At 41.9% G+C, this 25541-nt stretch overlaps 1 protein-coding gene across 1 annotated transcript; it reads right to left on the bottom strand.

Annotated features, from left to right (window-relative positions):
- Positions 1 to 787: 787 nt before the first annotated feature.
- On the bottom strand, positions 788 to 25329 carry TBCCD1 (TBCC domain containing 1). Its single transcript, XM_004713418.2, has 8 exons — positions 25257 to 25329; positions 21634 to 22012; positions 14533 to 14685; positions 12009 to 12375; positions 9841 to 10027; positions 9200 to 9697; positions 2968 to 3123; positions 788 to 1538 (listed from the first exon to the last, which is right to left on the bottom strand). The coding sequence occupies exons 2-7, from the start codon at positions 21967 to 21969 to the stop codon at positions 2994 to 2996; spliced, it is 1671 nt and encodes a 556-aa protein (XP_004713475.1). The 5' UTR covers positions 21970 to 22012; positions 25257 to 25329; the 3' UTR covers positions 788 to 1538; positions 2968 to 2993.
- Positions 25330 to 25541: the final 212 nt, after the last annotated feature.

Raw genomic sequence — 25541 nt, 5'->3', positions numbered from 1 at the left:
AAACTGACTCTCCAGCACCGGGCCTTAGATGTATCTGTGGATGTAATCCCGTTCGGGAGCAGGGGAACAGGGTATCTTTTAAGTATGTCGTGAAGTCACACCAGTGTGGGGTGCATCACTTCTAGACGTGAAGGGAACAAATGAGGAACAGAGAGGCTGGCACACTTGGTGGGGGAGACACGTGCCCTGTGGAGATCCCCAGAGTCAATGAGTGCCAGGCCTACAGAAGGTAAATCAGCTCTTCCTCCTGACCCAGCAGAGAACGCGAGCCTTCCCCGAGAGCTGGTGCCCCGAATTTGGACCTCCAGTGTGCGAAACGGTGAGAAAATAATCGTATTCTTTAAAGCCCCCATTGTGGTATTTGTTGTAGCACCACCAGAACACTAAGACACAAAGTCAAAGAAGAGCAAATCCATCTTTTCCATGAACATTTTCATGGTCAAGTGTATTCTTCTCAAGTGTCCAGCTTCATCTTTCCACTAACAATGCTCTTCAACAAAAATTTATAAATAGGATATCCCCATGATGGTGGACATTCACAAAATGTCAAATATGTCTTGATGTGAATGAACCGATTACTGGGAAGAAAAGTGTTGTTATATGCTTAGTTTTCTGAACATTGTTTTTTTTTTAAGTGCCTAGTTAATATTTTGTGTATTGCAGACTTTATATGTTTTTTTTATTAAATACTTTTAAAAACGTTTTTTGAGGGCTCTTACAGCTCTTATCATAATCCATACATTCATCCATTGATTTCATTAACCATTAGCAATTAAAAACAAACAAAAACATTTCCATTATTGTTTATTTGGTAACGCTCTTTGCTTGCTTGAATTTCATCTTGAAATAAAAACTAAGAAGGTCTGAATTAGAATGAACAAACACATTTTGAAGATTCATTCTCTCTGTGGAAACAAACCAGAAAGTCATTTGTCACCATCATGGCTAATTCAGTGATTGGTGAGCAGATGAGACAGTGCGCATCAGCAGTCAGATTCATTTTAATATTTTCATAGTTTTTTTTTATATTAACAAGGCTTTCCCAACAAAATATGAGCTTTATTGCAGTATTGACTTCAAGAATGATGTTGGAAACCTTTTATAAAATTAAAAGTAAAGCTTTATCTTCTATCAAAAGGAGAAAATGACCTTTTTTTAGAGTTTATTGAAGTTTGAAGCAGACAACTTGAAAAATTCTTACGCAATTTTGTTATGCTTCATACTTTAATGGCTAGAATATCTATATAAAACTATTTCTGCTATATTTATACACCAACAGATTATATTTTCATTCCAATATTTTTAAAGCAGTAGCAATTACCTTTTAAATAGTTATTTAAAAACTATAAAATTCTTATTTAGCTCTCAAAAGGATGAAACTATCAAACACATTCAATCTGTATCACTGGCAAATCTATACCCAGTCACTTAGTGTTAATACATATACAGCGTGATGCCTTCACCGACTTCTTCATGCTGGTTTTATAAGAGAACCCTTCAAATGCCCATCTTCCATTCATCCTCATGTTTACAAGGCCCTGAAGATAACACAATAAAAATGAATATTAATAATTTAGTTTTCTTTTGGCTTCATTCAAACACTAAGGAAAAAATTGAGTTGACAAAGTCACACCCATCAAGGTTAGATAACAGTTCACAATGATAAAATGCATAACGTTTAAAGCTAATCTCATTCCTTTTCCTTAGTGCCCATCAGTTCAATATAAGCAATACGGGTCCATCTAAACTAAACTCTTACGCCCTTCCAGCTTCCAGTTCCTTTGTATAATCTCCATCACATGTCTAATTCTTAATATCAGCATTTATTAACTAATTTTTTTAAAAATTTAATATTTGTTTAAAAATACATATTTTTAAAGTGTACATCTGCACAGTAAGTAATAAAGAACGTTTCTGTGGCTCTGGAAAACAGCCTGCAGCCCCTCAAAGAGTTAGACCTGAAGTTCCCACGTACACTTGCACGTCTACTCCTAAGCAGAGTGAAACTTACAAATGCTAGACCTGTATCATGATTCAGGGACAGTACATCTTGTAGTGGGGAAGAAGCAAAAAAGACAATTTTTTTTCTTTTAAAAATCATTTTATTGGGGGTTTGTACAATTCTTATCACAATCCACACATACATTCACTGTGTCAAGCACATGTGTACATTTGTTGCCATCATCATTCTCAAAACATTTGCTTTCTACTTGAGCCCTTGGTATCAGCTCCTCATTTTCCCCCTCCCTCCCGACCCCCTCCCTCACAAACCCTTGGTAATTTATAAATTATTATTTTGTTATGACAAAAGGCAAAATTTGAAGCTTATATTTGACCATAATTCTAAGGGTTCCGCTTGAAAACTCTGGGTGGTCTTTTCACTATAAAATGTGGAGAGAATAGGTATGCATATGTCATGTGCTGGTAGGAGTTGTACAGGAAAATTGGCAATGGTTAATGTTGTGGGTTGACGTGTATCCCCCCCCAAAAGACATGTCCAAGTCCTAAGCCCTGGTACCTATGAATCCAATTGTATTTGGAAATAGGGCCTTTGCAGATATGGTCAAGTTAAAGTACAGTCAGACTGGATTAGAGTGCTCCCGCTCCAATGACTGGTATCCACCTACGAAGGACACTCTGACCCAGACACAGGCACACAGGGGAGAAAGGGTTGAGAATAGAGAGGCAGTGATTAGTGTGATGCTGGAAGGGAGGCCTGGAATAGATTCTCCCTCAGAACTACAGGAAGAAGCAAACCTGTGGACCTGGATGTCACACTTTCAGCTTCCAGAGCTGTGAAAGGGTAGCTTTCTGTTGTTTTAAACCATACCCAGTGTTTGATGGTGCGTTATGGCAGCCACAGATAAATAACACACTTAGTCACAGAAGATTTTGTGCACTTTTGAGTTTGTTCAGAATGTTTCCCAAAGTGACACGTTTTTCCGTGTCTGCATTGTAAATGCCTACCTGCCCTGCGTTCCGATGGAGGCGTGCTATCCCGCTGCTTGTTTGGAGCCTGCTGCGGGGGGCACGAGGCTGTCGAGCTGCTGGCGATGCCCTGTGTTAATCAACCACTCATAGAACTTGTTCTCCACCAGGACCTGGAACTGCTTCCTCTGATCCCTACAATTGCCATCGAGAACAAAAAGAATGGGAGAATACCAATTCACATAAATTTTACTAGAAGCCAGCCATTATAAAATGTTTTTGAAATAACATTAAATGATTCATGATTCCTAGTTATCATTTCTTTGTTTCAAATACTTTCTCAGTGTAGAGGCCATTGGGCCACTACTGAAACAGTAACAACAACCAAGCTTGTAAAGATGCACCGTCAGTCGTCATATTCTGTTTTATGGCGGTGATTCACTCAACAGAGATTTATTGGGGACCAGCTGTCTTCCAGGTAGGGTCCTGACTGGGAGAGAGAAAAGAGAGACAAAGGCTTTTTCTAGGCAGGTTGCAATGCACAACTCCACAAGGCCCCAGCCACAGTAGGGTCCACCTTGTCTACACCCCTTGTGACGCTTATATTCTAGTAGGGAAGACAAGTAATAGGAAAAGTAACTTATATGTGCCTTGGGGAGAAAAAAAATGAAGCAGAATAAGGAATATATGAATGGAGATTACTGGAAATGAAACTTTTGGAAAAAATGGGCAGAGAAGTTGTCTATGAGACACTATGAGAACAAAGGTCTGAATGAAGTGCTGGATTAAACACAGTGAGTGACTGGAAAAGACCATTTAGGGAGAGGCTCAAAAGTCAGAGCATCCCAGCAAGTTCAAGGTCAGAAGAGTCGCTCCTGGCAGCTGGGAGCTGAGCTGGCTCTTCACTGTCAGCTAGGCCGTCGGGTAGCTGGGAACTGGCCTGGCCGGGGTGGTCTGCTGAGCATCAACAACTCCACAGAGCAAGTACCACTCTGTGATCGTAACAAATGAAGACAAGAACAAGATTACTGCATAAGTGAGTCTCAGTCCAGAAGAAAACCAAGGACATTTTGTGGTCCGAACCACACACATGGCTAACCCTACTCTTTCCTGGCTGAGTGACAGCTGCTTCTGTATGCACAATGTTAGCCCCATTGCATTCCCTGACTTTGAGATAACAAGCGTTTTTTTTTCTTCAAAGGAAGTATATATTTATCTGCTTTGTAAGTGGCAATTTTAATAGCAAGCATCAGTCATATGATTACAAGTAGTCATTCAGTAAAACCATTTATTGTACACCCCTAGTATACAGATGTTTATAAATACCATTTGAATTAACTAAATCTAAGCACTCATATTTATAAATATTCCCAGTTAACACACATTAACCTAAGACGGTTTAGCACACATTAAGAAAACTAGGGGTTTCCCCTCCCTGTTTAAATGGCTGTAAGACTGTTTAGTGTTACCAATGTAATGCCTTCTGAGTAAAATAATTATTTTTTTAAATCTTTTACACCAGCATTTTATTTTTTTTTTTGAGATTTTTTTTTCCATTTTATTGAGGGCTCGTACAATTCTTATCACAATCCATACATACATTCATTGCGTCAAGCACATATGTACATTCGCTGCCCTCATCATTCTCAAAACATTTGCCTTCTACTTTAGCCCTTAATATCAGCTGCTCATTTCCCCCCTCCCCACTCCCCCGCCATGAACCCTTCATAATTCATAAATTATTATTGTTTTATCATAAGTTACACTGTCCAACGTCTCGCCCCACCCTCTTCTCTGCTACCCATCCCTCAGGAAGGAGGCTATACGTAGATTCTTGTAATCGGTTCCCCCTTTCTACCCCACATTCCCTCCACCCTCCAGGCATCGCCCCCCTCGTCCCTGGTCCTGAAGGAGTCACCTGTCCTGGATTCTCTGTGTTTCCAGTTGCTATCTGTACCAATGTACATCCTCTGGTCTAGGCGGATTTGTAAGGTAGAATTGGGATCATGATAGTGGGGGGGGAGAAAGCATTTAAGAACTAGAGGAATGATATGTTTCATCGTTGCTACCCTGCACCCTGACTGGTTCATCTCCTTCCCACAACCCTTCAGTAAGGGGGTGTCCAGTTGCCTACCGATGGGCTTTGAGTCTCCACTCTGCACTCAGCCACCTTTACAATGATATGATTTTTTGTTCTTTGATGCTTGATACCTGATCCCTTCGACCGCTCGTGGTCACACAGGCTGGTGTGCTTCTTCCATGTGGGCTTTGGTGCTTCTGAGCTAGTTGGCCGCTTGTTTATCTTCAATCCTTTAACACCCCAGACGCTATATCTTTTGATAGCCGAGCACCATCAGCTTTCTTCACCACATTTGCTTATGCACACGTTTGTCTTCAGTGATCATATCAGGAAGATGGGATGTGGTTTTTTTCGTTTTGTTTTCAATCGCTTTATTAGGGGCTCATACGACTCTTATCACAATCCATACATACATGAATTGTATAAAGCACATTTGTATATTCATTGCCCTCATCATTCTCAAACCATCCACTCTCCACCCAAGCCCCTGGCATCAGCTCCTTTTTCCTCTCCCTCCCCGCTCCCCCCTCCCGTGTTTTTAAGATATGAAATCACATAGAGTTACCTTCACTCCTTCACTCCTGGGTGACATCCAATGCAGTAAGACCTCGCTCCCCACAGCCCTTCCTACAGTCAACTAACACAAGCCAAAATGCAATCCACCCCTTTCAGAGGTGAAACACAGTCCCACAGACTCCCCAACCCCTTGCTGAGATGAACCCCAGTTCTCTCCTTCCCTGCACTAAGATCAACAAAACCCAACTTGGTTCAGCAGCAAGGAGGCTATGCAGCAGGAGTGGCATGAAGGAGGGAAAGAAGGAGTGGACAGGCACAGGAAAGACTTTGGCTTCTATTCCAAGTCTGAAGGTTCAGCCGGGACAAAGTCATGATCTCATCATCTTTAAATGATCATTCTGGTGGCTTGTGTTTTCAAGCTGAGCAATCACTCTGTCATCTTCCTATTTTCCCAAAGTGGGCTGGGCTGCTTTCATTGTTTCTGGTGTCATTATGGAGCTGTTTGAAAAGGCTATGAGAGGGAGTTGCCATTCGCCAAGTACTTACCTCATTCCACCTTCTGCACCTGCTTGTGTGTGTTTGTCTGTGTGTATATAGGCTTTTCACAAGCCCAAGAGAAGTTAGCATCTAAATATCAGGAGCATTCAAAAAATAGAATTGTTTTTAAACGATGTTTATTCAATCATGGTCTATTTTTAAATCACATGGTTGTAAAGAACTATGAGGGGGCTTAAAAAATCCCAGGGAAAATGGAATGAAAAGATAATGGAATTTATTCACAAAAGCCCTTTTCGAAGGCCTTATGAACAATAGTTCAGAGAGAACAATAGGCATTGGAGGCTTCAGAGTCCCAGCCAGGGAACTAGGCTGACTAGGTGTGACTCCTAGTTCCGTTGTGACTCTGAGCAAGGTCATCTCCCAGTTTCCTCATCTGTCGTAGAGGACTGTTACAAAGAATGAGAGGATGCATAGAAACGTGGCACAGAGAACATGCTCCATGCATGTAACCTGTTACTGCTGTCATCATCATCACTACATGACGGGAGACTGCTTTGTTGTATTAGCATCTTGGGTGACTCCATTCATGAGATACAGATCAGTTCAAATGCTGTGATAGTGGACTCCCAGCAAAAGTACACACTGTGATTATTATTCATCTTTGTGTGTTTTGACAGGTAACAACTGTCTTTGTTAGAGTCTGAGAGCTATGTATATGTATTTCATTTCTTAATCCAGATGATAAAAACCATGAGAATGCACCCTGGCTACATCGAGACTTTTTCAATTACACCATAATCTTAGAATGAAGTTAATCTAACAGGTCAGGTCTCAGATCTTGGAGTGAACAATCTCACTGGGAAGCGGTCTCTCACCCCCACGGCACAGCTCACACCATACGGCACTACACAGTGTCTCATACACAGGGCTATTATGTGCATATGCCGACCGGGCTGAATCTCCACATCGATCTAACAGGGTAGAAAATATATGCTCTATATGATAAAATTAAGAACCAGGGAAGTTAAACAACACACTTAGTGTCACACAGGAAGTGACATGGTCTATATGCATTCCCAAGTGTGAACCTGAGCACTTTCCCGTACCACAGAGATGCTGCTATCCAAAGAATACTACAAAGCTAAGTAAAGTCTAGCAAAACTTAGGGATGCACTTAAAAAGACAGGTGGCAGTCTGGATCATTGGAAATAGAAAAGTTTGGAATGGCTGCAACTTTAAAAGATATAATGACTATGAGGAAAAACAGTGATAGCCTCAGGAACAAGAGCCCTACAAGGACTCCCAACTCCTCTGAAAAGGACCACATGAGAAGATCCTGGGGAGAGCGGGAGAAAGGGTGGTACAAAACCCAAGTCTGATGGTGCCCGGCTATCAAAAGATGTAGTGTCTGTCTGGAGTCTTAAAGGCTTAAAGATAAACAAGCAGCCATCTAGCTGAGCAGCAACAAAGCCCACATGGAAGAAGCACACCAGCCTGTGTGATCACGAGGTGTCGAGGTGTCGATGGGATCAGATATCAGGCATCAAAGGAAAAAAATCACATCATTGTGAATGAGGAGGGAGTGCGAAGTGGGGACCCAAAGCCCATCTGTAGGCAACTGTGCATTCCCGTACAGAAGGGTCACGGGGAGGAGACGAGCCAGTCAGGGTGCAAGGTAGCAATGATGAAACATACAACTTTCCTCTAGTTCTTTAATGCTTCCTCCCCACCCTCCACCCACTATCATGATCCTAAATCTACCTTACAAATCCTGCTAGACTATAGGAACTGGAAACACAGGGAGTCCAGGACAGATGAACCCTTTAGGACCAGTGGTGAGAGTGGCAATACCGGGAGGGTGGAGTGAAGGTGGGGTAGAATGGGGGAACTGATTACATGGATCTACATATAACCTCCCTGGGAGGACAGAAAACAGAAAAGTAGGTGGAAGGAGACGTTGGACTGTGTAAGACATGACAAAATAATACTAATTTATAAATTATCGAGGGTTCATGAGGGGGTAGAGGGAGGGAAGGGAAAAAATGAGGAGCTGATACGGCCCTTAGTCATCCTCTAGATCTCAAAGTAAACTCATCCCGGTTGTTCAATTTGTATCTAAATAATAGATTTATAAAACGAAAGGTAACACTAGGGAAGCACACACTCTTTAGAGCAATCAAGCACACAAGCTCAGAAGGGAGGGCAGCATTTGCCCAAGGCTAAGGTTCAGAAGGGATGAAGGGTTAGAAAAGGGGGAGGAATGTAACCAGGAAACACAGGGAGGAAGTGGGAAGAGTTATATTACATCGTGGGGATTGCAACCAATGATGTCAAACAAAATGTGCATAAGTTGTTGATGGAAACTGACTTGCTCTATAAGCCTTCACCCAATTCACAAGTTAAAAAAAAAAGGCAGGGGAACAGTCTCGAAGTGAGGTTAATGATACTTTCCAGCCAAAAGGACATTATGTTTGGTAAAGCAGACAGTCAGTGAAAAGATGACACTCAACAAGATGGATTAATACAGTGGCTGCAACACTGGCCCCAAAGAAAACAATTCTGAGGATAGTACAGGATTGTCCAGCACTTCTCGGTTACATTGCCCTTGATCCAGCCCTGCCCTCTAGATCTTTAATGTTTCCCCCCTCCCGCCCCACCCCACTATCATGACCCCATTTTTACATTACAAATCTGCCTAGACCAGAGCATGTACATGGGTACAGATAAGAGCTTGAATCACAGCGAATTCCGGATAGATAAACCCCTCAAGACCAATAATGAGAATAGCGATAACAGGAGGGCAGGGCAAGGTGGGGGAGAAAGGGAGAACAGATCACAATGATCTACATATAACCCCTTCCCTTGGGGACAGACAACAGAAAAGTGGATGAAGGGAGACATTGGTTAGTATAGGACATGAAAAAAATTTTTATAAATTATCAAGGGTTCGGGAGGGAGGGGAAAAATGAGAAGCTGCTAACAAGAGCTCAAGTAGAAAGAAAATGTTTTGAAAATGATAATGGCAGCAAATGTACAAATGTGCTTGACACAATGTATGTATTGTGATGAGTTGTATGAGCCTGCAATAAAATGATTTGATAATAATAAAAATAAAAATCTTAGTTTGTTTTCTCATGGGATTTCACACAAAAGACAATGATTTCAGGAAACACTCACTTTGTCAAACGAGCCTCCTTCACAGTTTTCTGCCAGATCTGTATCTTCTGTTCTCTTTGGCCCAGTGCTTTCTGGTAGGCAGATGGAAGGCCCCCAGGTATCTCTGTTGTGTCCCCCTCCATTTCAAAGGGAATAATAAAGACATAGAATTCACATGGTGGTAAGAGCCGGAAGACACTCACGTCGCTGTGGTCTCTGCACACAATCATCGGGTTATCCCAATAGTTAGGCACTGTGGCAAGGCCGGACCTGGCCATATGATCCTCCAGCATTGGGTAATGGGTATGAAAAGGGGCAAAAGTGACAGTCTTGTTGCCGGAGAGAATCAGCGGGCGTGTGGGCGTCAGAATGTGTAAGACACAGCGTGTTGTGGACGAGATGGATGAGCGATGGCAGACAGCAATGACTTTAACATTGTCACAGCTATGAAGATGAAGAGCAGTCTGGACAGGGCCCAAGACAAAGGTACTGTTCCTGCACTTCTCAATGGTCACCGATCTGAAAAATGAAGTAAACACCTCTGAATGAGTTATTTCAACAATATTTGACCAAAATATTATTCTCATAGGCAGAAAAAAAAAGATCAGTCTGAGTACAAAGAAAACGTCAAAATGTCAAGACATGCTGAAGACTGAGCTTACCGCAGAGGAGAAAGCAGGTAGATGAAAGACTCATTGCAACGATGAATCTTTACGTGAGTCCCCACCAGAGTATCTGAGCTCTTAGCCAATGTCTGCTTGTACACCTGGCTCATCACCACCATGCGGTGCATCCTAGGGGCCACATGAGTATTACATGCAATCTTAGCTCGTTTGGTCGTCCCTTCCACTGTTTAAGAAAGCACATAACAAATGAGATGAAGTTTCAAGTCAGTGAAAATCAAGCATATAAGCTTATAGCTGTTTGCATGTCTACAGGTCTACAATCAGATACATGTAAGAGAAAGTTACGCCCAGCTGATGAGTAAAGAAGTGACTCTTCACTGTATGCTGCAATACATCATAATTTCATGATTGGAAGCATATAACCCATTCAAGAGTATCTACAAACTAAATCATGTGCCTAAAGTCATCTGGCTAGTAGGCAGCAGAACTGGCCCAACTCAAGATGCCCTACTTTATCATGCTAACCATAACCTCTCATTTTACTACAAGAGAAACACAGTACTCCTTGCAAGTCACTTGCCACATCACCCAATGAACTCTACATGGGTTCGTGTCTTTTTTCACAGAATCACGAGTAGCTGGGGGCTTGTCTTCCTAGCACACACAGCCTTACTCATACTGATACTCAAGGGGTATGTAGCACAGTCCTACCATTGTGTGACTGGCTTCATTGACTGTACTTCCCTGCAAGCCTTATCGACGCTTGGTATGGAATATGGCTATAATATGGAGAGAAGGTCACCTAAGTTTGCTATTATTCTTTTATTATATAATACATGATCATTGTAAAAAAATTCAAGGATCAACAGTAAAAAAAAAAAGCATTTGTAATACGTTTATCACCGTTCACATTTTTATATAATCCTGAAAGACTGGATCTTCTTATTATCCTACCAGTGCCTATCCTAACAACTATCGAACTCTTACTTGGACCTATACTCCTTTATCACTATCAAGAATGAAATATTTTCAGAATCTTGTTCCCTCTCCCTAGTCTTAGTTTGGAAGCTCCTATGAAACCTTCAACATGCGGGTATTTGAAGTACCAGGAACATAGCTTCTAGGATCATTAAAAAAACAAATTGACTGCCATGGAGGCGAGTCTGACTCACAGTAACTACAGAACAGGGTAAGACTGCCACTGTGGGTTTCCGAGACTGGACCGCTATGGGAATAGAAAGCCTCGTCTTACACTTATGGATTAGCTGGCGGTTTTGAACTGCTAACCTGTAGTTAGCAGCCCAACACATAACCATTACTGACAAGATGATTGGTCAAAGGATCATATAGAATCCCTAAGAATTTTACATATTGAAAGTTTTCACTCACATACTGGTATAGTACTTTAATGGAACAGAGAATTCTTAGATCATAATACTTTCAGTTGCTGAAGATTTTTAAAATATTCTTTATCTGCTTTTTAGAACTATCAAAATTTGGGTAAATCTTTAACACTTCTATGGAACCTATTTTTTCTGTACCTTTGAAATTCAGAGTTGTAGTAGTAGATTCTAGGGCGGCCCCCCCCACCTCATTAACTGTGCCTGGCACTTACCTTAGTGTAGCTACCTGCCAAAATGTGTGCTCTTCTCTCCAAACTTACACAGGGCCCCACACCAGAGCCTACCCCTTTAGCCTTAGCTGGAGAATCAGGAACAGATACCCAGGGCAATCGGGGCCAGTTCTCTCTGCTGTCTATTTAAATTTCCAATTTAGAAGCATCTCGTCTGCTTGTGTCTACACAGCTCGAAGAGCCCTCATCTATACACCAGGGTCTCTGGGGTTGTTACTGTGGGATGGCTCAACTTTGGTCTATTGCCCCGAACACAGGAAAATCTCAAGCAAGTAAGCATGTGGACAGTGAGGACGAGAGGGAGTCGGAGAAGAAGAAAGGGAGGACTCACTGTAGTTGGAGCGTCTATGAACTGCGACTGAAATGGACCTTAACCACCAAATGAACCCCGAGACTGTTCCTGCCTTGAGAGAAAGTCACATACAAAAAGATACTGTCTTTTTTTAAAGTAGAAACTATGCACACACATATTTTTAGATTACAACGATGTGTGAATATCAATACACCAAAAAGCAATGAGCTCCTTAACTTGTGATTCAATTTAATATGCATTAAAAACTTTGAAAAATACCTTGGTGAGCCCAAGCCAATTTCTTGCCAGACTTGAGACACGCAGATGTACCAAACGGATTCCCAGTCAAGCAGGCTTTCAGCCAGGCTTCCAGCTTGTAGAAGGGGAAGGTCTTCGAGACCTTTGAGAAGCCGTTTTGGGCGTGCAGGGGCTGCCACAGCGCCAGCTCGTGGAGCGGATAGATCTTCCTGGCTCTGCTCACTGTGCCTTCGATTAGAAAGCTGAGTGCCACCACGGCTTCTCGAGAGATCAGGCTACTGCGGGTCGGATGAAAGGATGCAGGGAGTTGTTCTGGCTCTAAAAGCAGCTCAAGGAGCTCTGACAGGTGATCACAGACAAAAGCCTGGTGACTGTAATCATTCCAGTTCTGGAAAAAATCAAAAGAAAGGACTCAGCAGAACCAAGAGAATGTACTAGATCTGAAGCTGGTGTGCGTTACCTATTCTGTATTATACTGGATGTCTTTAAAAAAGCATTCAAGATAACTACTTTAATCTGATCGTTTGGGGGAAATTTTTTGTTTTTATTGTAATAAGTATATACAGACTACCTCTCCACCTTAGCTAGTTGTCAAGTAATACTAGCAACCCCCTCTGGGTTTCTGAGACTGTAAGCCCAGGCTTTCTCTTGCAGAGCAGCGGGTGGTTAGGTAACCCTTAGTGTCGTGGTTCTCAACCTTCCTGATGCCGTGACCCTTTCATACAGTTCCTCATGTTGTGGTGACCCCCCAACCATACAACTATTTTCTATGCTACTTCATAACTGTCATTTTCCTACTGTTATGAATCGGGAGACCCCTGTGAAAGGGGTCGTGACCCACAGGTTAAGAACCACTGCCTTACTGTATCAAGTACTAAATGTTGTATATACTTTTCTATAGAGCTTAGAGCAATCCTAAACAGAGTTCATTGTCATCCTCATTTTATGTAGAAAAGGAGATACTCAATTTACAAAGCACTAGGCATCTTTGCCTTCTAAAATTAAAGGAGGAATTTGACTGGTTGAAACAAGGCAACTGACCTTATAGTGATTCGATTTAAGAGAAATCCTAACTTTAGGAAAAACTTTCATTCACTTGAGAGCTATTTTTGAGGGATCCTATGTGGTATATACGAGAAGGAGGAAATATTTAGCCTTGGAAACCCGAGAGCAGTTCTACTCTGCCCTGCAAGGTCGTTACGGGTTAGAGTTGACTTGGCAGCCGTAGATCTGGTTCTTTGGGAATGCGACATGAGCAGTGTCAGGTCAGGTAGTACATGTGCAGATTGAATGAGTCATGGTTCTTGTTCTCAAAAAGCTGTCAACTTAAAAAAAGAAGAAACTGTCGACTTGTCAGGGCGGGTGGGATGTGGTGGAGTACAAACAATTAAGGATAACACAATGAGATAAGAGACATAGCGAGACTGGTAGATGCTCTGTGTACATGAGAGGGTATCTAACCCCACCAATAAAATAAATCAATAAAGCTTCATATTTAGGGGGTGTTTGTGCAGATTCTCCATTGATGTTGGTAGTTATGGCCACGAAAAAGGAGGGGAAAGCATTCTTGGCAGAGAGAACAGCAATATGCAAGGACAAATGTGCATCCAGTGAACTGGGCTTTAGAGGCCCAGAGTGGTGCAAATGTTTGACACGCTCGGCTGCTAGTCAAGAGGATGGAAGTGTGAGTCTATCAAGAGATGTCTCAGATGAACACCTGAAGGTCTACTGCTAAAAACCAGCCATCGGAGGACTCTGAAGCAGAACCCGAGGGGTGTTCCGCATGAAATATAATGAAGGGCAGATTCATTAAAACAACAACAGCTCACTGCCATGGAGTCCATGCTGACTCATAGTGACGCCCTGTGCGTTTCTGAGACTGTAACTGTTTACAAGAGTAGAAAGTCCAGTCTGTCTTTCTCCAGCGGAGCTGCTGGTGGTTTTGAACTGCCAGCCAGATGGATCGCAGCCTAACTCGTAACCGCTATACCACCAGGGCTCCTATTTATTAAAAAGGAGGTTATAAAGGTGCTCAATAATGACGACGAAGAGCTTGCACATGACACTAAGGCTTGGAGCTATCTTTTACTTAAGTTTTCTCAAAACATCTTCAGAAAAAAGGTTTGTTTTTAATGAAGGAAGGAAGCAATAAGATATGTTCCAAAAGTCACAGTGTGAAGCCATTAAATTTAGCTACTAGGTTGTCACAATATATATTATTAAGCAAGCAAGAGACGAAACTATGAAAAGATAGTTTCATAGAAATCTTTTTCAACAGACCTTGTAAGTACTCCATCCTCTCCTTTGCCCTATCATGTTAAATAAGCAGATTCAAATGTACTATTACTTAGGGAAATGGGAATGCTAGCAAGAGGGACCTGATGTTAATGAAGGAACTGAAATCACTGATCAGATCACACATTTGTTTTCTAATGGGGGTGGGGTGGTGGTAAAGAATAAAAAGGAAAAGTCACTAAATCAACTTGTATAAAGAACCCAAGATAGTTTTTGATGACGATGAATCATCTGACTATTTAAATGGTACCTTATGACAAGTGGATTTTTCAGTCACGTCAGGAGACTGAGAACGGGTTCTGGGAGTGGGCCACTCTTCCCCAATCAGCGATGTCCTCAGGGAGACCTTGTTTAACTGCTGTATGTACAAGAAGAGCAGAAACTGCAGGGTGTCCACGGAGAGCTGTGCAAGAAGGAAGTAAATTATCAGCACGTCTTGAAACTGCAATATCTACACCACACTTCTATACAGAGCTCAAGAAAATGTATATACGTTTTTTCACAGCATTTTTAAATCACAGCCATCAACCCAAAACAAAACCCACTGCTAATGAACCGATTGTGACTCACTGCAGGCCTATAGGACAGAGTCGTACTCCCTAGGGCAGTGGTTCTCAATCTGTGGGTCAAGACCCCTTTGGGGGTCAAATGACCCTTTCACAGGGGTTGCCCTATTCATAACAGTAGCAAAATGACAGTGATGAAGTAGAAACAAAAATAATGTTACGGTTGGGGGGTCACCACAACATGAGGAACTATATTAAAGGGTGGCGGCATTCAGAAAGTTGAGAACCACTGCTCTAGGGTTTCTAAGGCTGTACATCTTCACGGGAGCTGACAGCCACTTTTTAAACTGCCAGCCAGTCAGCTAGCCTTTCAACACCAACTCCTGAGATTGTATTCACATTGTTTTGGAGTATGTGCATTTTGTGACAAAGGTCTCAGACTTCCACCAAATTCTCTAAGGGTGCTTAACTAAAAACAAATACTTTCTGGTCTGATAGATGCTTAGAAATAATTTCTTATTTGATGGGCGCAGTTTCAAGCACATGATTATCCTCATATACCCTTTCCCCATACACAAACCAAAACCAAACTCCTTGCCACTGAGCCAGTGACAACTCACAGTGACCCTGACAGGAATGTGGACTTGCCTCTGTGGGTGTGCAAGGCTGCAAATCTTTATGGGGGCAAGAAGCTTCATCTTTCTCCCCATGCACGTACAGGAGAGGCAAAAGACAATACGTCTGGTCTACTGTTGAAGATTTCAGAAAGTCTACCGTCCTACAGAGAAATGAGGCTGGATTTATTGATTCTACCGGACTGAAAAGCACTATCACCTATGGAACTTTTAACAGATGCTCAGGAGCTGCCCCAGATTTACCCGATCACCTGTGAATGTAATACCCTCATGAAGCCGGACTTTTTAATTTCGATTTTCTTAATTTTTGAGGAACCTAATGAAGATCCTATGTAACCTTTTGCAGTTGTCCAATTTGCAAAACTATCATACTCCCAGAGTATCACACAGAGGATATTGATAGTTAAGACTCAAATTTTCCATCAACACAGGGACCCCAGATATTGCCCTTTTACAGCCACACTCACTTTCCCCCACCCCTCTCTCTCCTTCAGGCTTGGCAGCAACCACTTATCTGCCTGCCGTCTCCAGAGCTTGTCATCAAGACTGCTCTTCCCTAAATGGAATCCTACAGCATGGAACCTTTGGGGACTGCCTTTCTCGCTGGCAGAACTCTCTGGAGACTCATCAAGTTGCTGTATGCGTCAGTAGCTCATTCTTTTTGTTGCTGAATACTATTCCGTGACATGGATGTGCCAAGGCTTGTTTAACCATTTACCGCTCGCTGAAGGACACCTAGGGTGCATCCATTTTGGGGCTATTAGAATAAAGCCACTAAACAAAAAAATCATGTGGAAAAAAAAAACTCTTCATGTAAACATAAATTTTCCTTTCTCTGGGACAATCCCCAAGAATATAATTGTTGGGTACAGTAGTCCCAAGCTGAGACTGTTAGGAAACAAGACAAAATGTTTCCTTTTTTATTTTTAAATCATTTTATTGGGGGCTCATACAACTCTTATCACAATCCATACATGCATCCATTGTGTCAAGCACATTTGTACATTTGTTGCCATCAGCATTTTCAAAACATTTTCTTTCTACTTGAGCCCTCCCTTCCCCACCCTCCCTCCTTCATGAACTCTTGATAATTTATGGATTATTTTTTCATGTCTTACACTGACCAATGTCTCCCTTCACTCACTTTTCTGTTGTCTGTGCCCCTGGGAGGAGGTTATATGTAGATCATTGTGATTGGTTCTCCCTTTCTCCCCCCACCTTCCCCTTCCCCTTCTGGTACCGCTAGTCTCATTCTCAGTCCTGAGGGGTTTATCTGTCCTGGATTCCCTGTGTTATGAGCTCTATCTGTACCCGTGTACGTGCTCTGGTTTAGCTGGATTTGTAAGGTAGAATTGGGGACATGAAAGTGGGGGAGAGGAAGCATTAAAGAACTCGAGGAAAGTTGTATGTTTCCTCGGTGCTATACTGCACCCTGAATGGCTTATCTCTTCCTAGTGACCCTTCTGTAAGGGAATGTCCAATTGTCTACAGATGGGCTTTGGGTCTCCACTCCACACTCCCCCTCATTCACAATGATATGATTTTTTTGTTCTGGGTCTTTGATACCTGATACCTGATCCCATTGACACCTCATGATCACACAGTCTGGTGTGCTTCTTCCATATGGACTTTGTTTGCATCTCAGCTAGATTGCCTCTTGTTTATCTTCAAGCCTTTAAGACCCCGACCTTTAAGAAAGCTGGGCACCATCAGCTTTCTTCAGCACATTTGCTTATGCATCCATTTTGTCTTAGGGTATTTGAGCTATTTTTGATAGAAATGTAATGATAGATAGAAATGTAATGATGCCTCATTGTGGTTTTAATTTGCATTTCCCTAAAGATTAATAGTGAAGATCTTTTCATGTGCTTCTTTACCATCTGCATACCTGATTTTTCTTTAAATGTTGATTTTTTTGAGAGTTACCTAATATAGGTCCTACTCATTTGTAAAATATATTTGTAAATAGTTTCTACAAGTCTGTAACTTTTGCTTCCATTCTCTATAACAGGGTCTTTCATAGAGCAAGAGATTTAATTTTAATAAAATCCAATTTATCACGTTTCCCTTTTACGTATTATGCTTTGGGCACTAAGAACTCTCTACCTTGCCCTAGATCATGAAGATTTTCCCTTATATATTTTTCAAGTTTTATGTTATACATTTAAGTGCATAGTTTATTTTTAATTCATATTTCTATACCGTATGAGTCTTAGGTTGATGTTCATGTCTGTGGATATCAAATTAAAATTTTATGAAGAAGGCTCTTTCACCATTGCATTGCTTTTGTAGCCTTGTCAAAAATCAATGTAGCTATTTTGGGTACTCTATTCTGTTCTATTGATCTAAGTTTCAGTACCTTTGTCAATATCCAGTCTTGACTACTGCAGTTATACAATCACATCTTGAAATCGGGAAGACTAATTCTTCCATCTTATTTTCTTTTCCAAAGTTGTTTTAGTAAAATTTGACCTTTGCTTTCCACAATGCTGTTTATATCTACAAAAGAAAAATCAGTGGTATTTTCCATAAGAACTACATTAAACCTGTAAAAATTTAGGGAGAACTAACATGTTTATAGTATTTGAGTGCCCCAATCGATAAACACATTATGTCTCCAATGATTTTTTTCATCAGAGCTAGGTAATTTTCAGGAGCCCTGCTGTCATACTGGGTTACACCTTAGGCTGAGAGCTGCAAGGTCAGCAGTTAAAACTACCAGCTGCTCCCCATTAGAAAGATGAGGCTTTCTAGTCCCATCCAGAGTTGCAATCTCAGAATCCCACAACGGCAGTGCTACCCAGTCCTATAAGGGTCGCGATGAGTCAGAATTGACTTGATGGCGGTGAGACTAGTTTCCAGCAAACAGCCCCACGTTTTGTTAAATTTACAACCAAGTATTTTAAGTTAATTTCATAATTGTGAAATTATTATTGTATGTTTCACTTCAGTGTTTACCTGCTCGCTGCTAGTATGTTGTTAGAGTGCATCAAGTCAGTTACAACTCATAGCAACCCATGTACAACAGAATAAAACACTGCTTGATCCTGCACCATCTTCACAAATGTTCTTATGTTTGAGCCCACTGTAGCAGCCACTGTGTCAATCTATCTTGTTGGGATTCTTCCTCTTTTTTGCTGCCCCTCCACTTTACCAAGAATGATGTCCTTTTCCAGGGTCTGCTCTCTCCTGATAACATATCCAAAGCACATGAGAAGTAGTCTGGGCATCCTTATTTCTAAGGAAATTTCTGGCTTCATTTTTTTCTAATACAGATTCACTTGTTCTTCTGGCAGGCCTTGGTACTTTCAATATTCTTTGCCAGCACCATAATTCAAATGCATCCATTCTTCCCCAGTCTTCATTATTCAATGTTCAACTTTCACATGCATACGAGGTGATTGAAAATACCAAGGCTTTACTCAGGCACACCTTAGTCCTCAATGTAACCTCCTTGCTTTTCATTATTTTAAAAGGGTCTTGTGAAGCAGATGTACCCAAAACAATGTGCCATTTGATCTCTTGAATGCTGCTTCCAAGAGCATTGATTTGGATCTAAGCAAAGATGAATCACTGACAACTTCAACCTTTCTCCATTTATCACGATGTTACCTATTGGTCCAGTTGTGAGGATTTGGGACATATTTACATATTGAAGGCTGCAATCTTTGATCTTTATTAGCAAGTGCTTCAAGTCCTCCTCACTTTCAGCAAGCAAGGTCGTGTCATCTGCATATCAAAGGTTTTTAGTAAGCCTTTTTCCAATCTTGATACCACATTTTTCTTAATATAATCCAACTTGCATTATTTATTTAGCACACAGAATGAAAACGCATGGTGATAGAATATAACCCTTATGCACACCTTTCTTGATATTAAGCCACGCAGTGTCCCCACAGTCTGTTTGTGCAACTGCCTCTTGATCTGTGTGCAGGCTCCACACCAACACAATGAAGGGTTCTGGAAGTCCCATTCTTCTAAAATCTATCCGTAGTTTGTTATGGTCCACACAGCTAAATGCCTTTACACAGTCAATAAAACACAAGCAAATATCTTTCTGGTATTCTCTGCTTCCAGCCAATATCCATTTAACATGATCCTTGTTCTAAATCCTCTTCTATATCCAGCCTGAACCTCTGGCAGTTACCTATCAATGTACTGCTCCAACTGTTGCTAGATGATCTTCAGCAAAATTTTACTTTCATGTGATATTAATGATATTGTTCTATAATCTTTTCCAGTCAGTTAGCCTGGTATCTGTCTTCAAAATATCCTGGCATAAATGAGTAAATGCTTCTAGTACTTCCTTAGCTTGTTGAAACATTTCAATTTGTATTCCATCAGTTCCTGGAGCCTTGTTTTTGGTTAATGCCTTCAGTGCTGCTTGATAGTCTTCCTTTAGTACCAATGGTTCCTGATCATAAGCTACCTTTTGAAATGACTGGATGGTGACTAGTTCTTTTTTGAACAGTGACTCTGTATATTCTTTCCATCTTCTTTTGATGCTCCCTGCATTGTTCAATATTTTGTCCGTTGAATCTTTCAATATTGCAACTTGAGGCTTGAATTCTTTCATCAATTCTTAAAGTTTAAGATATACTGAGCATGTTCTTCCTTTTGGGTTTTCTAACTCTGGGTCTGCATATTCCATTAAAATATTTTACTGTCTTCTTGAGGTGTCCTTTGAAATTTTCTGTCTAGCTGTTTTATGTCATCATTCTTTTTCCATTTGCCATAGATACTCTGATTAAAAGCAAGTTTCAGAGTCTCCTCTGACATCTACTTTGTCAACAGACAACAGAAAAGTGGGTGAAGGGAGACATCAGTCAGTGTAAAACATGAAAAAATAATAATAACGTATAAATTATCAAGGGTTCATGAGGGAGGGTGGAGGGGGAAGGGAGGGAAAAACTGAGCTGATACAAAGAGCTCAAGTACAAAGAAAATGTTTTGAAAATGATGGCAACATATGTACAAAAGTGCTTGACACAATGGATGTATGCTGGGATTGTGATAAGAGCTGTACAAGCCCCAAATAAAATGATTGAAAAGTACTACTACTAATTAATAACACCCCCCCCCCAAAGAGTTTGTGGAAAAATGGAATTGAAAGATAATGGCAATTTTCCACAAACTTTGAAGCCCCCTTGGATAATAGTAGCTCCAAAAGGCAAAAGGAATCTGAATCCCTCAATCATCTTTCAGGAAACAATAGCTCAGAGAAACCCACAGGTGCAGCTGTGCTGGCCTGCTCTTGGTGTGCTAAGCTACCTGCTGGGCTTGTTTGTTGCTGTGATTAGCCTGTCCTGATTAATACACCTCCTCTGTGAATTCTTTCCTGATTAACTGAATGAAAATCATTCTCCTCCACTCTATTTCTGTGCTTTATGAATACTTTCAGTATTACATACAGCACTAAGCCCCGGTGGTGCAGTGGGTAAGGTTACCAGTTCGAAACTGCTAGCTAGGTACTCCTTGGGAGAAAGATGAGGCTTTCTACTCCCGCAGCACTTACAGTCTCGGAAACCCCCAGGAGCAGTTTCACTCTTTACTATCAGATTGCTATGGGTCAGAACTGACATGCTGAGGTGATGCCTATCACACTATTAAACAGCATTTCTCACACACTACCCTCCCCTACTAGTCAACGAGCTCTGTCATCTTTCCATCCCAGCACACAGCATACTCACGTAAAATTAGTCAGGTACCCTGATAATAAAGTAGCAGTGGTGCAAAAGAACTCGCCCGGTATTTTTTAAGTCAAGGAAAGTATTTTCCTCTTTCAATGATAAAGAGTTCTTAGAAGATTATTGCTTTGAGAGTAAGGCGAGTAAGGATCAATTCATTAAATACTCACAATCTGCAAGTGTTACAACTCAACTCAAACGGTGCTCTGGCATCACAATGGTGGTTAACATACAGCCACAAACTATACACCAGGGTAAAGATTTGAAAAAACCAAGCCCATTGCCATCAAGTCCATCCCAATGCAAGGCAACTCTGTAGGATGGAGGGTAACCACCCTGCAGGATTTCTCAGGCTGCCTGCCACACCTTTCTCCCACGGAGCAGCAGATGGAACAGCTGGTGGGTTGCAGGTAGCAACAGAGCACTGACCAAACGCACCACTGGGTTCCTAGTACAAAGATTAAGGATGACATATTTCTGAGAAGAATTAAACACATACGCGCTCATAGACAGAAACTGATACCTGATTTCTCTGCTGTTCAACTTCATCCTCTGATGTGCAGTTGGATATAACCTCAGCCCATTCTAGACGCTCCTCTGGTGGCCTCACCACAAGACTATCAAATACTTCAAAGTAAAGCCATGCCAGGTCCTTGGCCAACTGCAGCTTCCCACAGGCAATGTGCCTCCATGTAGACCAGTAGAGCCGCGGGTAAGCGCCCTCGTTGGCCCGGGTTCGGACGTAAGTTGCTATCTTCCGGAGATAATGAAGGCTGAACTTGGACGGAGGTGGTATCTGCAAGGCACCCACTATAAAGGGTTCTGCTTTCACCCATAGGAGAACTCCGGACTGATCCATATTACTTCTAAGGACATCTGTGTGGAAAGGCTTCTTTGCATACCTATAAAACAAGGTTTCTTCACAAACTGAGTTGAAACAAAATTCATTTATGCATTTTCTTGAACAATGAGCATTCTTCTGACTTGTTACATGTGCTATATCATTTGGGTAAGTGGTACTTTCCAGTCATCGGAATTGTTTTTTTGGTCAGGCCTCATTACAAACTATTTTAGCAAGATAAATTGTTATAAGATGAATTTATGTGATACAATCTTATTCAAATTCTTAGAAATAACAGTTTCAGGAAGAGAGAGTAAATGTGTGAGGGATGGGCAGTTGGTGAAAGATCTGGAGATGTTACCTGGCTATCCAAAGAATATGGTCATTGGACCTGGTTCTTAGGATACAACTTCTAAAATCTTGGATATTGCCTTTGTTATTTATGAAGTGCACAAGACCAAACAGAACGGTGTATGCTAAGGACACAGCCCATGGAGTGGGCTGGACATTCCAAAAAGACCCATCTGTGAGTCAGCTGGACTTCGGAGGAAGAGCTTGGGATTGTGTTCAATCACCTGGTCAATCAATGATCCCTCTATCAGGAAACCACAAGAAAAACCCTGAACCCTGAAACTCAAATGAGCTTCCTGGTTGGTGAAAGGCATTCATTCATCCATGCACCAGGAAGTAAACAAGTGCCTGGGGACATGGACTTCATCCTATGTGCGAAGTCCTATGTATGGAAAATGGAATTACAAAATAATGAAATTTTCCCCATAAACCTTTTGAAGCCCCTTTATATCCTAAGTTCTGTTAATCATTCTAGCAAATTATCATACCCCAGGGGGCACTAAGAACCCAAGAATTTATCATCAGAAATTCAGGTGGAAACCATAGTCTGGCATCTGAAGTCCTGGGCAGATTTAGCAGTCTGGAGGACTGTCCCTTAACCTGTGAAATCTGATCCAACTCCTTGTGCTTAAGGTCAAAAGCACTGACTGCAGTGAGTGCCAAAAATGGATTGAAATGCACTTGCAATTGATAATTAGATATAAACCTGCAAATATCAATCAAGAGATGTCATAACCTCTTCATTTGCTGTTGTTATTAGTTAAAATTTAAGTGTATGATTTTAAATTTGTTGTTTTTCTGTTCTAAGACCAATGCATGATTTTTTTTTAATCATTGTATTGGGGGCTCGTACAACTCTTATCACAATCCATACATACATCCATTGTGTCAAGCACATTTGTACATTTGTTGCCATCATCATTCTCAAAATCCAGTGGATGATTTTTATGAAACATCTATAAAAATACCTAAAAGTAGAAATCACAGTCCCACTACCAAAGGGCAGCAGGTTATTTTTTCTATACATATGTAAGTTAGTTTGCTTCTAAATTTTGTGACAATAATGTAACGGATTGATACAATTCTGTATCAATGCTTCGTGGCATTCTAAATAAATGTATACTCAAAAATTCAACTCACACACAACTCAACATAGGACAGGGTAGAACTTCCCCTGCACATTTCAGATATTTTAACTTTTTACAGAAGTAGGAAGCATGGTCTTTCTCATGAGGGGAGCTCCTTAAGTGTCATTCATTAAAAACTCTAGATTATTACATTGTTTTCCCAATTTTAGGCACTCAGGTTTAAAATTTTGTACAGGAAAAAATATTCCTAATTCTTAAAGATGGGTAATGGGTGAGGGTTCGGTCACCTATTCTACTTTTTGTGTATAAAAAGTTTACTTTTTATTATTGTGAGCAATGCTATTACTAACATATTTCCATTATTCCAATATTTTCTCAAGGTAAAATCTCATATGGGTATTGGCATGTGAATACTGACATTTCTTAAATTCCTGACATATATTCCCATAGCTTTCCAAAATGGTTGTATCAAATTATACACTGATTAGCCCATTTTGAATACTTCACCTCCTTTAAACCTCAGAGCAAGGCCAGAGTACATATGACTATGCCCAGTTTCAGATAAGGAACTTGCCCACAGTCACATAATCAGCACAGTGCTGGATTAGAATTCAGATCTGTCACACTTGAAAACTGTGTTGCTCCAAAGTTTGTCAGGGAACCCTATTTTGGGATACCATCTGAAGACAGGAGGGTATCCAAAGGATTACAAGAATGAAGAGCGTATATCTAAAGGCCAGGTGAAGTTAGCTGGGTTTGAACTTCTTCAGCCCAGTGGTCATGGTAGATGAAGCAAAACCAAAACAGCCTTGTACTTTTTAAATGTGTGTGGATTACACTTAAATGTAGAACATGAACCAGAATGAGAAAAAAGACAGGTTGAAGCTCTACTAGAAACTTAAATCTCCCTTTTAGACACAAGGGCAGCTTTATCAGAAGAGTGGGAAACACCAGTGTCGAGCTCAAAGATGGTTGCTGAGCTGCTTTGAACGTGTCATTCTTCACAGTCCTGACAATAATCCAGTGCCAGGCGTCAGGATCCTGAAAGGGCCTCACGAAGCCTTGTCAGTGTCTCTCATTCCCAGGGGGCCTGTAATTTTCCCTGTCCCCCACTCCGGGGTTTAGCGTGGTAATTATTCCCATTCTGGATCGAATACATTTGGAATGTGCAGCTCTATTCCAATTTCACTTTGTTGGCCATGACTGATAGATGCAAAGCGCTGGAAAGGACACGTGAGCATATGCCCAATGGATGGTTGTGGATTGGGAAATAATAGCTATTTTCAAATATGGGAGTGCTACACTTTGGGCGCTAACCTCGAGGTAAGCAGTTCGAAACCACCACGGGCTCCACAGGAGAAAGATGCGGCTTTCTACTCCCATAAAGAGTTACGGGAGTTACCCACAGGGCAGTTCTACCTTGTCCCATAGGGTGGCTAGGAGTCGGGTGAGTGAGTGCGCGCGCCTCATTCTGAGGAAAGCCAGATGGTCAAAGTGACAGGCGGAAGACTTGGTTTGGTCCCCAAAGGGGAACAGGTTTCACTGGGAGGGCGTGAATTTCTATCCCTGAAGGCTACATTCTGGAGATGATCCCATAAGGTTCCTTTGGACTACGAGATTCCAGAAGTTCAAGTGTGTACAAAAGCAAAGGGATCTCTCCCCCAAAGCTTCCCAGGGATGCTCGGGCACCTCAGGGTTTTCCGGGTGGGGGGTCCGACGGAGGCCCGGGCTCCCCGGGCGGCCTCGCCCGACGCCCGCGGTGAGAGGATCGGTTTCCGAGGCCGGGAAGCCAGCCTGACCGCGCAGTCCAGGGCTGACGTTCGACGGGTCCACCCGCCCGCCCGGCGCCGGCCCACCCGCGGTTACCTGCGAAGGCAGGCCCACTCGCCGGTCTCTCCACGCCCGCGGGGCCGCGCGTCGCTCCCTCGCCCTCCGCCGCAGTGCGCAAGCGCGAGCTCGGCACCAACGAGAGCCCGCTGGCGCGCGCCTAGAGCGGCAACTCGCGCCTTCGGTCGTGGAGGATGGGAATCCATTGAAGAGCAGCGGGTTTGGTTTCGTTTACTTCTGGGGGGAAAAGCTGGTCTAACGCCCGGAGTTCACGCTGCAACCCGTGGCCAGACTCGGCTAATTTCTGGGGTCTTGCCTTTCCGA

The sequence above is a fragment of the Echinops telfairi genome, unplaced genomic scaffold (genome assembly GCF_000313985.2).
Source record: "Echinops telfairi isolate 266 unplaced genomic scaffold, ASM31398v2 ScPeMD7_7407;HRSCAF=8445, whole genome shotgun sequence".
NCBI classification, from domain to species: Eukaryota; Metazoa; Chordata; class Mammalia; order Afrosoricida; family Tenrecidae; genus Echinops; species Echinops telfairi.
Note: the sequence above shows the minus strand (reverse complement) of the source record. Positions and strands in the feature narration are given on the sequence as shown.

Bases quoted from the DNA above. Each gene is read 5' to 3' on its own strand.
- TBCCD1 (XM_004713418.2), bottom strand. From the start codon at position 21,969: ATGGATCAGTCCGGAGTTCTCCTATGGGTGAAAGCAGAACCCTTTATA. The intron at 14,686-21,633 runs GTATCAGTTTCT...CTTCTTGCACAG, and splicing joins TTGAACAGCAGAGAAATCAG to CTCTCCGTGGACACCCTGCA. The intron at 9,698-9,840 runs GTAAGCTCAGTC...TTCATTTTTCAG, and splicing joins TACCTGCTTTCTCCTCTGCG to ATCGGTGACCATTGAGAAGT.